The sequence below is a fragment of the Sturnira hondurensis genome, unplaced genomic scaffold (assembly GCF_014824575.4).
Source record: "Sturnira hondurensis isolate 20B ecotype Veracruz unplaced genomic scaffold, ASM1482457v3 Scaffold0016284, whole genome shotgun sequence".
In the NCBI taxonomy this organism is placed as follows: domain Eukaryota; kingdom Metazoa; phylum Chordata; class Mammalia; order Chiroptera; family Phyllostomidae; genus Sturnira; species Sturnira hondurensis.
In genome coordinates, this window is record NW_028088915.1 from 1205702 (window position 1) to 1222001 (window position 16300).

The 16300-nt window shown below is 36.5% G+C and overlaps 1 protein-coding gene and 1 long non-coding RNA gene across 3 annotated transcripts in view; one reads left to right on the forward strand and one right to left on the reverse strand.

Annotated features, from left to right (window-relative positions):
• The window catches only part of LOC119000815 (uncharacterized), a 62196-nt gene extending 49502 nt beyond the window's left edge, over nt 1–12694 (forward strand). The window contains exons 4-6 of the long non-coding RNA XR_005069412.1: nt 5336–5409; nt 6670–6889; nt 12519–12694. This is a non-coding gene — a long non-coding RNA (uncharacterized LOC119000815). The remainder of the gene's footprint in view (nt 1–5335; nt 5410–6669; nt 6890–12518) is intronic.
• LOC119000814 (sperm-associated antigen 6) overlaps nt 1–16300 on the reverse strand; it is a 39274-nt gene that overhangs the window by 11514 nt on the left and 11460 nt on the right. For both annotated transcript variants that reach the window (XM_037065940.1, XM_037065938.1), the window contains exons 3-8: nt 13927–14093; nt 10068–10251; nt 6653–6858; nt 5331–5504; nt 3849–4001; nt 1246–1437 (exon numbers count right to left, since the gene is read on the reverse strand). In XM_037065940.1, coding sequence (XP_036921835.1) covers nt 1246–1437; nt 3849–4001; nt 5331–5504; nt 6653–6858; nt 10068–10251; nt 13927–14093 — 1076 coding nt within the window. The remainder of the gene's footprint in view (nt 1–1245; nt 1438–3848; nt 4002–5330; nt 5505–6652; nt 6859–10067; nt 10252–13926; nt 14094–16300) is intronic.

Consider the following 16300-nt stretch of genomic DNA (forward strand, 5'->3'; position numbering starts at 1 on the left):
GGATAGTCTGGGTCCTTTGCATTCCCATGTGAATTTTAGAATCAGCTTTTCAGTGGGGGGGTGGGGAGGGGGCAGTGAAGCCAGCTGGGATTTTAGTAGAGATTGTGTTGAATATATAGATACATTTTTAGAGTATTGCCATCTCAACAATATTGAATATCCTAATCCATGAACTTGGAATGTCTTTCCATTGAGATAGACAAATACCATATGATCTCACCTGTAAGTGGAACCCAATCGACAAAACAAACAAATGAGCAAAACAGAACCAGAGACGTGGAAATAAGGAACAAACTGACAGTGACCAGAGGGGAGTGGGGAGGGGTATAGTGAGGGAAAGAAGGGGAAGGGTCTAGTCAAGAGACATTATAAAGGACCCGTGGTAATGGACAACAGGGTGGAGACTGACTGAGGGAGTGGGGGTTAGAAGGGGCAAGGGAGAGCAATGGGGGAAAATTGGGACTACTGTAATTGAACAACAATAAAAAAACGTTACATGTTTTCCTAATAGTATGATGGGAAACATTTTCTTTCTTTGAAGTTCTATAATTATTAAACAACCTGTCCAATTTTATATTCATGTTTTTTAATCATTTTAGTAGCTAGTAATACTTTTTTCAGAAAGCTGGATTTTTAAATGCATATTTTTAAATGTTTAATTTAGTGAATACTATGGACATTTTTCTTTCAAGAAGCAAATTTAAGACATATAATTAAAAGACAAGGTGCACTTGGAGTTAGGAGAGGTAGATCATGACTTCAGGAACTCCTCCTGCCCAGTAATATTATATTTCTGAAAGCACTTTGAATTCACATGGACTCAATTTTTTAATGTAAGAAGGACTACAGTTCTCTGCAGCCAATTCTAACTCCAAAATTCTATTACTCTTCAATTCCTATTTTATCAGAAAAGCCATCAAGGAATGTAGAAGGCAATAACCGGACATTAATTTTACAAACAACTTTGCATGTGCAGAAAACTTTCTTGAAAATACCTCACTGATGTTTAGAGACAAGGGTATCCAGTTTTCAAAGAAGTGTCTCCTCAATTCTTCTAATAAATTGTTATTTCTTGACTCATAAAAGCAATATTGTCCACAATGAAAATTAAACCCTTTCAAATTACATGTTTTTAAGAATGAGTCAAAATGTAACAAATCTTCATGAAACACTAAGAATTGACTTGAAACACTTACTGAAACATGAATTGACATGAAACACTAAGAATTGACATGAAACACTTACTTTGACTTGAAGATCCTCAGAGCTTTCTGCTGACATGTACAGAGAAAGCAGAACTGGCAAAGTGTTTGTGACGGCGACAGCCCGCGCATGCTCCGGAGTGTGTCTCCCAATCTGTCCCAAGGCCCAGGCAGTGGCAGCCTTAATATGATCTTCTGGTTCTTCCGACAAGCACACGGACAACTGGGGCACACCCTGCATCGTTGATCAAAAGAGCAAGCAGGCGTTATGTCTCTAGAGCAGGGGAGTAAAGGGTGTTCCATGTCTCTTAAAGATTAGAAGAAATCATTTTGGCTTTGATCCTTTTATTCCTACATGGTTCAGGAAATGAGCACATCACAGGGGCCGTCATTTTTCAAGTCAATAAAATGGCTAGATCTAATTTACCTTAATTATCTGTTACAGTCCAACTAAACTAAGACTCTCTGTACTAACATTTATTCCCCAAATACAGAGACACTTAATCAAACAACAGATGCCACAGATTAGTACACAGGCAAAACCAGATTCCACTTTGACAAATTTAAAATGCTTAGGATGTTAAAATCTTTTATTTTCCCTTGTTAAGAAAGTTAATTTAGAATCCTTTAAAATTGCCTTTTCACTATATAATAAATCTAACAACAAAGTAACTACTATAGATTTGAAATCCAATGAATAATGAGCCAGAATTCTATTTAAGTAACTTTTATATTAAATATATTCACTAAAACCTTTCCTAAAATAGTAAATAAATTTTCATTAATTTTGGTCAACTTTTAAATGATAGTTTTGCCCATTTTAACATGGTTGAATGGCAAAGTAGAAAGAATTACTTTTGTTACACAGCTAATGTATGCTTATATTTTGTGTTTTAGGTTTCAGTTTTATCTAAGTAATCAAAACAATGAACTAAAGAACCCAAAAGACATCATGGTTTCTATATCTAAGGAAGAATCAAATAGCCAAATCAAATTATAATTCCAGATTCTGTATATGAGTAATTTTCTAACTAATTTGAGACTATAATGATGAGCACCTTAAACTCAGTACCACAAAGTCAATGTCATATTGTCACGCTACCATAGCAAAGGCCAAATGATCATTTGCACTTTTTCCCCTGTACCTTTCAATTTGGTTAAGACCAACTTTCTGAAGTGACCTGCCATATTGCTTCATTGACTTCTCTTTTCCAACTAAAAATGGTGGTCTGCCAATACAAAAGGTCAGACCTGCCTTCAGAATGAAACAACTTTCCAGAAAGTCCATATTCTGGGACATATCGAGCCTGATGAAGCAGGAGGGATAATTGGCCTCCTCCCTCCCACCCTCCAAACTTTGACTTACTTGCCTTGGTTGTTATAAACAGCAAATGAAGTAAGAAACATGAATGCACTTTGAAAATTATAAAGTATTATTTAAATGTGAAATGCTATTATTAGTCCTTACAGTACTATGTAGGGAAAAGAAAGAGTGACACAGGTGAGTTTGCCTAAAACTGCTGCTGCCACCTTGATCTTCGAGTGAGAGGCAGCTAGGTGGGAGAGGCCAGCAGCAACCCTCACCCAAAGGAGGGGAGCACCTCCTGGTTAGTTTGGGGAGGAACTAAAGGAAGCAAAAGCAACCGCTGCTTCTTTCGTCCTTCTTCCTACGTGTAAGCTTTCTGACGATCCGCAAAAGGACCAAGAACCAAAACCCCAGTGACATCCTCGCAGCGACCCTTCGGAAAGCAGCCCTGCTCTTCTAGTCTTGGTCATAGTCTTTGGGGACAGAAGAACAAAAGGAAACGTGCAGAATGAAAAGTGAGCAAAGCAAAGAATTATCAAGGAATAGGTAGAAAATAGAGATCTGAGGCTCCCTTTTATTCTGAGGATTAGCAAGGGATTAAAATAAAACCCACAGTTCTGTTTAACATACAGCAGCAGGTTTTCTATGATGGTAAGAAACCCACACCCCAGAGGGTTGCCATTGACACTGTAAGCATGACCTTGAAGTGTTCTTCAGGAGATTGATATTTATTCATTCAATTAATATTTTTGAGTGTCTACTATGTGTTAAGGCTACATTGTATGGTGGGTTAATACCAAGTTATAAACTAAGATGAGACAAAATTCCTAGAGCAAAGACACGAAACATCACTAGCTGACATGTCTCCGAATTGCCCTCATCTAAAAAGAGAAATAAGTTCATGAAAGCTGATGGAAAGCAGATAAAAAGGGATGTCCTAGCCATTGTCATCTCCCACCCAGTGATGGGAAAGGGAAGAATGACTACTGGGCATGTAATGTCTTTAATCAAGTATGCTTTACATTTTGTAGATATATACAGTCAATCCTTCAAGATGAACTACACTGAGTATTTCAAAACACGTAATCCTAATAGTCAGAGGTATTGATATTTAGTAGGTCTTAAATGCTGAGTAAAACTTAAAACTGCCTACAAAGTAAACCTTATATATTCTAGCATTGCTTTCAGAAGCTTACTAATCAGCCTTGAACACAAGCTGAAAAATTCTTCAGGTTTCTTTCCCTCTGGTCAGTCACATTTTATAATCTATGGGAGAGTGTTACTGTGATTCTTAGAATATCTCACTACAATCACTAGAAGAAAACCAAGAAAGAGCAAACCTTGGAAATGATCACAGCCATCGCCAGGTTCTCAGAGTGAGCCGCCACATAGCCCAGCATCATGATGCCGGGCAGCCTTATGCTTCCTTTGCAAGACCCAATGCAGTCGATGATGGCGGCAACTCCTCCTGTGTTAACTATCAACTGCGAAAGCTGAGGGAGAGGAAGGAGAGCTAGGTCATCGTGACCAGGAAGCGTAAAATAACCTTGAAGTATTACTTTAGTATTGCCAAACATTTTTACTCAGGATCTAAAAACACCTGGTAAAATTTGAAATATGATTTAGTGAAACTACTTACTAAAGAAATACATGAGTATAATAATCCTATTTTATTGTATTTTTAAAAAGATTTTTTTTTTTTTTTTACAGAGAGAGGGAAAGGGAAGGGAATATCAGTCAGTTGCCCTGAAACCCTGGCATGTGCCCTGACTGGGAATCAAATCTGGGAAGCAATCTTTTGATTCACAGGCCAGCACTCAACCCACTGAGCCACACAAATCAGGGTGTAATAATCCTATTTTATTTTAAATGTACAAATATATTCACTGTGTGGTGCTTCCTCTGTGCTTCAAGTTTTCATGCATTAATGGCACAACTCATATCCCTATTCTAATGGTTGTCAAAATTCCCCACCTGGACACCAAGCTTAGGCTAGCTAACTACTGAAAGCCCCAATCATGGTGTGAGTGGAAGCGGATTCATCACTAAATGCTGAATGACAATAATGTGAGATTTGAAATGTTCTAGCCTAATTATTCCCCCTTTGCAAACAATGATTGCTAGCTGATTATATCCAATCGTAAAAATTTCAACCAAGTAAAGATGTTAGGTGAAATTATGAGGACTATATACACAGAAAAAGATTCAACTTCAGAATCCCCCCGGGCTTGCTTCATCTCTATGCCTTTGGCATCTAAGAACTCAGAGCGGGAACCATGTAAGAGCAGCTACTAGAGCAGTCACACGGGGCTGGGGGCCTGGTGTCTCCCACCCTGGAACTGTACTTACAACCTCTCACTACTCTTGGCTGACCTGAAATGACAAGAATGGCAAATGACAAGAATGGTCCCTAGAGTCTGGAAATGTAAAAAGGGGAGATAATTAAAAACAGATTTTTGTCTCCGACTCCAATGATATAAGCCAGTGGGGTTCTCAACAATGGGCATTTTTGTCCCTTGGTAAACATTTGGCAATATATGGAGACAGTTTTGATCCTCACAGGGTGGGAAGGCATGCTACTGGCAAGGACCAAGGATGCTGCTAAATGTCCATTCCGCAGTATACAGGACAGCCCTCCACAACAAAGGATTATCTAGTCCAGAATGTCCATGGTGCTCAGGATGAGAAGCCCTGACCCAACCAAACCATAAGGCAGAGCGCCTCGGTCTTTTACACACATCTATGTTTTACCTAACTGAAAACTGACTAATATTGTTGTATTTAAAGCTGGGTTTGGGGTTTTTTGTTTTGTTTTGTTTTACCTCAGGGGTATGTTTTGCAATCTCTCTAATCAAAGTGGAGGCATTTTTCTTCACGTATTCATCTTTGTCCTTCAGGCAGGTAAGTACAACTGGAAAAATCTCTGCTTCAACCACCATTTCTGCCAGATCCACAGAATGTTTTGCAATCTGACCAAGAGCAGAAAGGACCTGACGCTGTTAAGCAAAAACCAAAATAAAACAAAATATTAGGTAGAGTCCCACGCAGAGTTCAGATATGATTTAAACAGCTTTACATAGTCAAATTCCTTTATAAAAAGAAAAACAATTACATATCCAACATAACATAAGATTTCTGAGTCTTGAGACATTCACATCCTGTCTTATACTTAAATACTCAATTTCTTAAATCCCCTAATTTCCAATTTAAATGTCTTAGTTCTCTGTGGACTGTTTAAGTCTCTATCATAGATGATCAAAGAATATGACCTTTGGATAAATACTGTTTCTTTCTTTTTTTTTATTGAGTCTTTTAAAAAATATTTATTTATTTATTTATCTTTAGAGGGGAAGGGAAGGAGAGAGGGAGAGAAATATCAATGTATGGTTGCCTCTCGTGTGTCCCCTGCAGGGAACTGGCCTGCAACCCAGGCATGTGCCCTGACTGGGAATCCAACCGCAATCGTGTGGTTCGCAGGCCCATGCTCAATCCACTGAGCTACACCAGCCAGGGCTTAAATACTGTTTCTTAACTATGTAAAACTTAAATTGTTAATTTACAATACATGTGATAATATAGTACAAAAAGATCAGGCAGAACTGACATTTTTGGCATTATGCTGATAACATTTCAAAGAACTTCTTGTTGTTCAGTTAACATTAAAAGTTTTTAAACATTATAGAATATAACTATTAACATATAAAAGTACACTTGGTGACAATTAACTGAAAATCAAATTTTAGAAAGCTACAGAAAAGAAATATAAATATGACAATTTTCATAAGAAACTTAAATGTTATAGTGGTAAGCTAGAAAAATTTTAAGTGCTTTCTCATCCTCAGATTCAATCATTATGTGATTCCTTATTTTAGTGATTGATGTTAATATTGATGCCACTTCTAATTTTTAGCATTGTACATATTTTCCCAATCATGTCTTTATTGCCTAATCTTTACAGCATAATTTTCACATATTAGAAGACCAAATACATAATATAATAATATTATATTATTAACATAACATAATATAGTCACATCTGTTTTCAATGATAATTTACAAATTATTTTGAATATATAATATTAATCTATACACAATTCCATTTTCTTAGATTAACAGAAGTCTGTTTTTGAACATTTTTAAATACCTTCAATTTTGCATTAGGGTTCAGAATCATCCGGGCTAAGTGAGCAATGGCTCCTGCGTCCACTACTGTTTGTGCTAACTCTGGAGAATGCTCTGCAATGTCACTGAGGACCGAAGCAGCAATCCTTTTCAAAGCAATTTCTGGCTCCTGGATACAGAGTATTAGAAGAGGAACTGCTCCCGCATCCACCACAGCTTGTGACAGTTCTGTGGATCCAGGGAAAGTAATTGCATATGAGTGACTGACCCTGTGCAAGCAGCCCATTTTTCACCCTCACAGATACAGCAAACAAAAAAGGGGTCCATCTGTGTTTCAAATCAGCTTTCTTGGTTTCATAAACCATGTGGACCAATCTTGAGCTGAAAGTGTACAGGTCAATAGATGGACCTCCATTTACATGAACACATTTGAAGTAGATTAGGCCAAAACAGCTTGTTCTTTTTTTTTTTTCCTTCTACAAGAGTAAGCAGATGTCAGCTGTTTAAGCTCTGACAATTCTGCACTTCTCAATAGGCAAGCATTTTATGCATGGATTACAATAACAGAGAAAATTAAAGTACCAAAAATTGACCAACCATACTAATTAGGCAGTATTTTGTACTATTTACATGAGTAAACATTAACATGAATGTTGTGCTAATAAAGTTGATTTTTAAATTCCATTCACCTTACAGTATTTTTAAGATTTTGAAAATTTTATTTTTTTAAAGATTTTATTTATTTATCTTAGAGGGGAAGGGAAGGAGAGAGAGAGAGAAATATCATTGTATGGTTGCCTCTCGTGCACCCCTCGCTGGAAACTGGGAACTGGCCTGCAACCCAGGCATGTGCCCTGACCGGGAATTGAACCGTGATCGTGAGGTTTGCAGGCCCGTGCTCAATCCACTGAGCTACACCAGCCAGGGCAGATTTTGAAAACTTTATACAAAATAAAAAGGTGCAGCCCTGCTGGTGTAGCTCAGTGGATTGAGCACGGGCCTGTGAAGCAAAGGATCACAGTTCAATTCCCGGTCAGGGCACATGCCTGGGTTGCAGGCCATGTCCCCAGTAGGGGACACATGAGAGGCAACCACACATTAATGTTTCTCACCCACTCTTTTTCGTTCCCTTCCCCTCTCTTTAAAAATAAATAACATATTTTAAAAAATAAGTAAATAAAAATAAATAAAATAAAAAGGTGCATTATATTGTATATATAAAAAACACTTTCAAAATGAGATCTACAACTAAATAGCATTGTAGACTTCATAGTTGTAGACTTGAGAATAACATATTTTAAAATAACATATTTTAAAAAATAAGTAAATAAAAATAAAAAAATAAAAAGGTGCATTATATTGTATATATAAAAACACTTTCAAAATGAGATCTACAACTAAATAGCATTGTAGACTTCAACTAATTAACATTTATATATATATAAATGTTAATGTTTCTTTAGAAAAAGGGATAAATTAATCTTAACCATTTAACTTGTCAGAAATAAACATCTTTTGAGCCCTGGCTGATGTGGCTCAGTGGATTGAGTGCCGGCTTTATGAACCAAAGGGTCTCAGGTTCTATTCCCAGTCACGGCACATGCCTGAATTGCAGGCCAGGTCCCCAGTAGGGGGCATGTGTGAGGCAACCACACACTGATGTTTCTCTCCCTCTCTTTCTCCCTCCCTTCCCTTCTCTAAAAATAAATAAGTAAAATCATTTTTTAAAAAAGAAAGAAACATCTTTTGAATATACATGTTGATTTACTTGTGTGTCTATGAATAACAGCTATAAAAATAACACATTTTAAATTATAGACTGAGAGACAGTCAGGTAGATGCATACAGGGTCCAGCACAAATAATGCCCCTCTTTTATTAAAAAATCCTTTATTCCCAAATCATAAGTATGTAATTCTATAACATTACAGTATCACACTCATGCACATTATATGGCATTTTAGGTGAAATGAGCAAATTGCTGTCCACCTCATGGGAGACACTCACACACCCTACCAACCACGCTTAAGCACACCTTACTTTCTCCTGGACCCTGTACAATACACATGTAAAAAAATGTCTTTTGAGAAGCCTAAAGCATAATACATAGTTCTCTTTGGAAAACCCTTAAGTATCCACCCAGCCATCGTCCCCAAAACCAGTTTCAATAAACTTTTGTTCATTTCCAAATAGAACACACACACAAAAAATGCTACAATAACACTTTTATGAGTATAGTTTTCTTATTCTGTGGAATTCTTTACTTAGGATGAATTCCCAAAGCAGGCTTTCTAGAGTGACTATAAACCATTTTGTGACTTAGATTAGTTTTACCAAACAACTTTCCTCAAGTTTATACAATTTGTAGTGCCTCCACCAACAGGCATAAACATTATCAAGTCCTCTCTAACCATCTGTATCAATACTAATACCTTTCATTTTCTGAATATTTACCACATGCCAAGCTCTCTCCTAAGTGCTTCACATGCAGTAATCTCATCATCCTCACAACAAATCTCAGAGGTAGCTCCCGTGAACATCCTACAACAAATCCTGAAGTAACTCTGAAGTCATTACCCTCTTTTTGCAGATAAGGAAGTAAAGGTTCTGAAAGTTTAAAAGTCATATCTGATGTCACCTAGCAACTAAGTGGCAGAACTTGGGCTCAAACTCTGGTCCAGTCTGATGCCACGGTGCTCTTAGCCACTAGGCCCTATTTCTGCCTTACTCTCCGCCCCCCACCCCAAGTAATAAAAGGGGAAAGATATTTTCACTAATGTTTTAATATACAGTTCTTGATTACCAGCAAAGTTGATCATTTTTACATATGTTTCTTAAACTGTATATTTTTGTTGTATTGTTTATTCTTATCATTTAGCAGTTTTGTTTGCTATATATTTTTTTACTGATCAGGTGTATTAGCACAACTTTACGCAGGAGGTCCTGGCACCAAATTGTCAATTCCTAAGTAAAGGTGGTCCTTCTCTTTCTCCTTCCTTTCTGCCCAATACAGACTGAATACAAACATGTTCTAGAAAGTTATGTCCATATCTTTTTAACATTACTCATATGATACGGCCCCTGGATGATTTAGAATGCCCTATACTATGAGTAAGAGCAAAGACTCAATGTACGCTGAAGGATGACAAACTAAAGCCATTTCTTAAATGAGAATTTGAGAATTAATATCTCATTTGCCCCATTTGCTGCCCCTCCTTTCCCTTTATAAATTTCCCCTCTGCTAACATATAAAAGCTGGGATGTATATATTTTTTTTGTGTGTGTGTGAATCTGTAATTCAAACAACTTGGGTATCATTCAAAGCTTATCTTCTATAATGTAAGAAACATCACTAAAAACTCACCTATGCTTTACTAAGCAAAGCCAGATTTGCCTATATAAACTTTAATAATCCTATTTTAACTTATGCTCCATTACCTGCATTGTGTCTTGCAATATTTCCAAGGGCCCAGGCCACTGCCTCTTTAACTCCTGGGTCGAAATCTTCCAGGCATATGACCAGTGTATCCAGAGCTCCACAATCAACTATTGCATGTGCTAGTTGAGGAGAATGTTTACCAACTGCTCGTAACACAAAGGCAGCTGCTTTCTTGTAGAAACGCTACAAGGACAAAATAGATTAAATAAATAACATTCAAAGTGAGTCGAGCACTTATATAACAAAAAGTAAAAAGAAGACCAAAACCAATGTCAAAATAACATGAACATAATAAAGTTCAACAGCTCTTAAATAGAAAAACATCCTGCAACATCGTTTTTATTTTTTGATGTTCTCTGTTGCTTTTGTTTAAGTAACTAAACAAAACAATGTCTTATATTACATTTCAAATATTTTATTCTAGAAGATGATTTTATAAATAAAATATATTTCCTGCAAAATGTATATTCTAAAAATTCATAAAATAATGAGATTTTTACGTATCTGTGTTACACGAAAGGTATTTGACCCCCGAGGAGCTCAGATTGTCAGCATGACAACTAAACTGTCCAACTCATTTCCTTTACCTGCCCTCAGTCTCTAAGCCTGGCAGGCCCCTCATGGCCTCCACTAGGTGTTCGTTCTGGAGTTCTAAGTTACCCTGAAATAGCCACCATGTTTCAAGATGCACTTATCAATCACTGAATAAACACAAAGACAAAACATTCGTGATACATCTTAAAACTTTTCCTGGCAAAGAAACGATCCAAACAATGAGATACAATATTTATCCCTTTTTAGAAGTGGTTTTTTTAAAAGGCACTTTAAAAAAGAAATACAAATGTCTTACCATGATGTGAATTTTAAGTAATGCTTCACATTTATAATATTTTCTACATATAAATTTTATTAGATTAAGAAATTAAAACTGAAATATGATTTTCTTCATGTACTCAAGAAAATTAAATGTTTAGAAAGAATTTAGCTTGAAGTCCCACTGTGGTTGTATAGTTCACATAATGATACAGTAACGGTGTCCTAACTCTTCCTTTTAACAGAACCCAGTGGGTTAACAGAACCCAGTTAACCCTCTACTTTAAATTCTGTTCCTATTTCCATTCACTGATTACTAAAAAGCAACTGGGAGTCATCACATCTGTTTTGAAAGTATTCTATTTACTTACGCTAAAATATTAAGATACAAAAAAATTTATAGGAGAAAATATATCAAGTATATTTTTAACATTAAATCTTAAAACCTAGTATGTATTGATGATATAAGAAATATGCTATTTGGTAATGATATTTTAATTTTATATATTTCTTTGGTTTCTTAAATGTAACATATATAGATATTAAAACATGTGTTGTAAAGTGTAATTTTATATGTCAGTAACCAAATAGCTACTAACTTATTGTGAAAATGAGAATAGAGTTGTAAAGTAGCTTTCCACAGATTTTCTTGTAATTATGGAAAAATAACGGTGATGCATTTCTTATCATTCCATTAAGCTAATTTGACTTTTTATATTGTAGAATTTTCAAATTCACAATTCCTTCGGTGTTAATAGTCACCACTAACTGCAGAGCCTGTAATTTACATTTTCTGATCTCCTTGCCACTTTCTTCTAATACCTGCTTCCTCCAATCCCTCTTCTCTCCCACTTCTCATCAAAGAAATTCCCTTTAAAAAAAAAGCAAAAGAACTTTGCTCCCCATAGAGAGAGATTGAATCTCCTGTGGGAAATGGGATAAAGGACTGGTAGGTGAAGGAGACAGAAGCTTTTGGATTATGCTTCACATTCTCATGTTCTCATCACTTTCCTGCCCTAATACTTTTTATCTCTTTATAACTAACAGACATTATTTACATGGAAATTTTCTATTAAGAACCTTCTAAAAAAACCTTCTATGTGGGATACCAAAATACACACTCTGCCATCAAAAGATGGAGGTAAGAATCCAGAAAGAGGAAAGTCTAACATTATTTGATAATAGAAGGAATACCTACAACAAAAATAAAGTTTCTGTCACTCCTTGTAGAGATAAAACAGTCATTAGTGAATGACTGTCCAATTTATAAAAATGAGGCAAAGTTTCAACAAAAGAATTTTTTTACTTTTAAAAATGCTGGCAAAATACATATAACATAAAATTTACCATTTCAATCATTTTAAAGTATACAATTCAGTGGCATTTAGTGCATTCACAATGTTGTGCACTCATAATATTCTGGAACCTTTGTAGTTCCAGAATATTTTTTTAAAGATTTTACTTTATTTTTAGAGAGAGGAAGAAGGGAGGCAGAAAGCGAGGGCGATATCAGTGTGAGAGATACTTCCATCTATGGCCCCTCGCAAGCTCCCCAACCAGGGACCGGACCTGGTCTGCAACCCAGGCATGTAACCTAACTGGGAATCGAACCTGTGACCTTTCTCCCTGTGTGGGAGATGCCCAACCAACCGAGCCACACCAGTCAGAGCTGTAGTTCCAGAATATTTTTATCAACCCAACAAGGAACTCCATGTGTGTTAAGTGGCCACTCCTCATTCCCCTCTCCTCTAGCCCTGGGCAACCACTGATCTGCTTCTGTCTCTGTGGATTTTACATATTGGGGATATTCCATATAAATGGAATCATGTAATATGTAACCTTGTGTCTGGCTTAGCATAATGTTTTCAAGGTTCATCCATGTTGTAGCATCTATCATTACTTGATCCTTTTTTATGGCTGATAATAGTCCACTGTATGGACATATAACATTGTTTACCCTGCAATGCTTTTGGCTATTGTGAATAATGCGGCTATGAACATTTGTGCACAAGTTTTGTTTGAACACCTGTTTTCAATCCTTTTGGAAACATAACTAGAGCAGAATTTCTAGGCCATATGGTGATTATGTTTAACTCACTGAGGAACTGCCAAGCTGTCGGAAGCAGCCGCACCATTTTACACTTCTGCCAGCAATGAACAAGGGGTCAATCACATCCTCATTACCACTGGTTGTTTTCCTTTGTTTTTCTCTATCATTATGGCCAACTCAGTAGACAATGTACTACCTTGTTGTGGCTTTGACTTGCATTTCCTGATGACTAAAGCTGTTGAACATCTTTTCATGTTTATGGGCCATGGGTACAACTTCCTTGAATAATTGTCTATTCAAGTCCTTTGCCCATTTTTAACTGGATTGTTTGTCTTTGGTTATACAAATAGGAATGCAATCTTAAAGATTTGTCAAGAAAGATATATTCCTAGTTATGATAAATTAACAGAATGAAATGAACAGTCCAAGACCTTAACTGCTGTTAGGTATTGGTAGGTAGCGCGGTACAGAAACATGGAGTGGGACCAGGCAGAAGGAGAAACAGATATTGGGGCACTCTTAGGTGACCCATAAAAGACCTGACATGCTTGCATACTGGTAAAATGCTTCATCCAACCCTCCATTAAACACAGTCTTCTTCCTTTTGGATGCTTCTCTCCCCTTTGCTCTAAAGCAATCTCTTATAGTTGCCATCAACTTGTATATAATTTTATCTGTACATAAGGATTTCTGTAAACAACTCTTTGTTTACCTAAGGCTTTATATCCTAAGCCTTATTCTATAATTTTAATACTCCGATACACAGAAATACTGCTTTATGTATACCTCCATTACACCTTAAAATCTGTTAACACAATAATGGAAAACAGCTGCATACCAACCTCAAAGTAGAATGCCCTAATGATGCTATGTTCAGTTTAGAGAAGTGAAGGTGTGTTAACATCTCAATAATTCTAAGGCTTATAACCTTGCAAATGCATCCAAACTATCAAAATTTTTAAGTTAAAAACCCAACATTTTTTATACATTCTTACATTCTGTTCTGCCAATGAATAAACAAGCTGTGGAAGGATGTCGCCCTTCACAACTGCTTCTGCTAGGTCATCATTATAATTAGCCAGTCTCCCAAGAGCCAAAACAGCAGTCTGTTGAATGGTTGGGACCACATCCAGAAGAAGAGGCCTCAGCAAAGACATTACACCTGAGTTAAATTATGAAGGAACGGAATCAGCAAAATTTAAATTTAAAAACAAACATATAATTCAGCACCTATGCAAATAAGAAAATGAAAGGGAAAAATCAGCAAAAATGAAAAATTAGCCACCACAAACTAATGGGGTATTTAGAAGTATATAACTGTCCAAGACACAGAATAATATAACCTACAATTATCAAAGCAGCATACTGTGGAAATAAGAACAGCTTTGGGTTTAGAAGAGTGGAAGAGGGAAGAGTTTAAACTCTTTGAGAATAGAAGAGTTTAAGTCCCTGATCTGTTAAATACTAGCTATGTGACCTGACAGAGCTGTCATGAGGAATGTAAAGAAAAGTTGTGAAGCACGTGGTATAATGCCTAGCACACGGAGGGGGGAGGGGCTAGAATCCCCCCTCCCCTCCCCTTTGCAAATCCAATCTTCAGGGCTCAGCTCAGATCCTTTCCTCTCAATGAAGTCTTTCTTTCTTTTTCTCTCTGATTCCAACTGTTGGGTCTTTTTTCTGATTCCAAAAGAAAGAGTTTATTACAGAAATTTTGTCAGGATTTATCTCAGAACCAGACAGAGGAGCTTGGAGTGCCATTTGTCCAGGGCTGCATTCATGAAGGGCTGCAAATCAGATTTCTGACATTATCTTCACATAAGTAAATTATCTGATATAAAAAAGTATATCATATTATCAGCTCTCATAATATTCATTTGAGGGTTGAATAGGTAGTAGGTATCTCATCCGCACAACAATAATAAAGGTAGCTTATATTTATGGAGCACTTATATGCATGCATTGTTTTAAGGATTTGTTTTGCATATTATTAACTTACTGAACTCTCATAACAAACCTATGATGTGGGCCCTATTATTACGTCTATTTTACAGATGAGGAAATTGAGGCGGAGAAATCTTTAAAAATTGTCACACAACTAATAAATGGTGGAGCAAGGTTAGAAATTCTGACATTCTTGCCCTGACCAGTGTGGCTCAATTGGTTGGGCATCCTCTCACAATTGAAAGGGTGCTGGTTCTGTTCCTGGTCAGGGCACATGCCTGGGTTGCAGGCCTGGTCCTTGGTTGGGGCAGTTGCAAGAGGTGAATGATTGATGTTCTTCTCCTTCTTTCTCCCTACCTTTCTCTCTCTCTAAAATAAATAAATAAACTTTTTTTAAAAAAGAAATTAACATTTTTATTGATAACTTCTAAATAAATAATAATATGTATTTAAAACTGAGGACGTAGGGGAAGGGAGACAAATAATTGCATTTTGGTCATCTTATTGGATATTCCAACTCTTTATATTAGCTTTGCCTTACCAGAAAACCTGTAAAATACTTAAAGCTTTTGTGCTTTAATGATGGTACATCGGTCTAAGGTTATAAGAAAGGTAATGATGTAGTTCAAACCAAAATGAAGTGCCCCTTGACTTTCTAAACTTTATGTAATTTACAGCAGGCTATTCAACTGATGTTGCTGTATCTTTTCTATAAAAACATACTCCAGTGATCTATAAAAGCATATATTACTGATAATCTTTTATAATGTTATATTCAGAAATATTTTATTTTTTTATTTAAAATATTTTATTTATTTATTTTTTTAGAGAGAGAGGAAGGGAGGGAGAAAGAGGGAGAGAAATATCGATGTGTGGTTGCCTCTTGCATGCCCCCTACTGGGGACCTGGCCCACAACCCAGGCATGTGCCTCAGAATGGAATTGAACCCGTGACCCTTTGGTTCACAGGCTGGCACTCAATCCACTGAGCTACACCAGTAGCTCAGTCAAGGCCAGAAACATTTTAAATAGACTAAAAGGAAAACACAGTAACTTCTAGGATTGGGCTAAAATATGATACATAGTACTACCAAATAAACAAAGAAGAACGATGCTTATCTCAGACACATTTAATGATGTGACCTGTGGCTTTTCACAGTTTCCAATTTCATTTAGTAGTCATTTTTATGTCTAAGTTCGCTTGCTTAGATCATCATATACAAGGCCACAAGTGCATGTTTGAACACCACCCAAGCTAATTAACTTTGCAGACACAAAGCACTCCTGCTCAAGTGAGGTCATAGCTCCTGTTAGACAAACCAACGTGTCTGCTCATAAATTATCTATAATAGTCTATAGATAGTAGTTTATAGATATTATCTATAATAGTTTATAGATAATAGTTTGTCTCCTGTTAGACAAACGAACG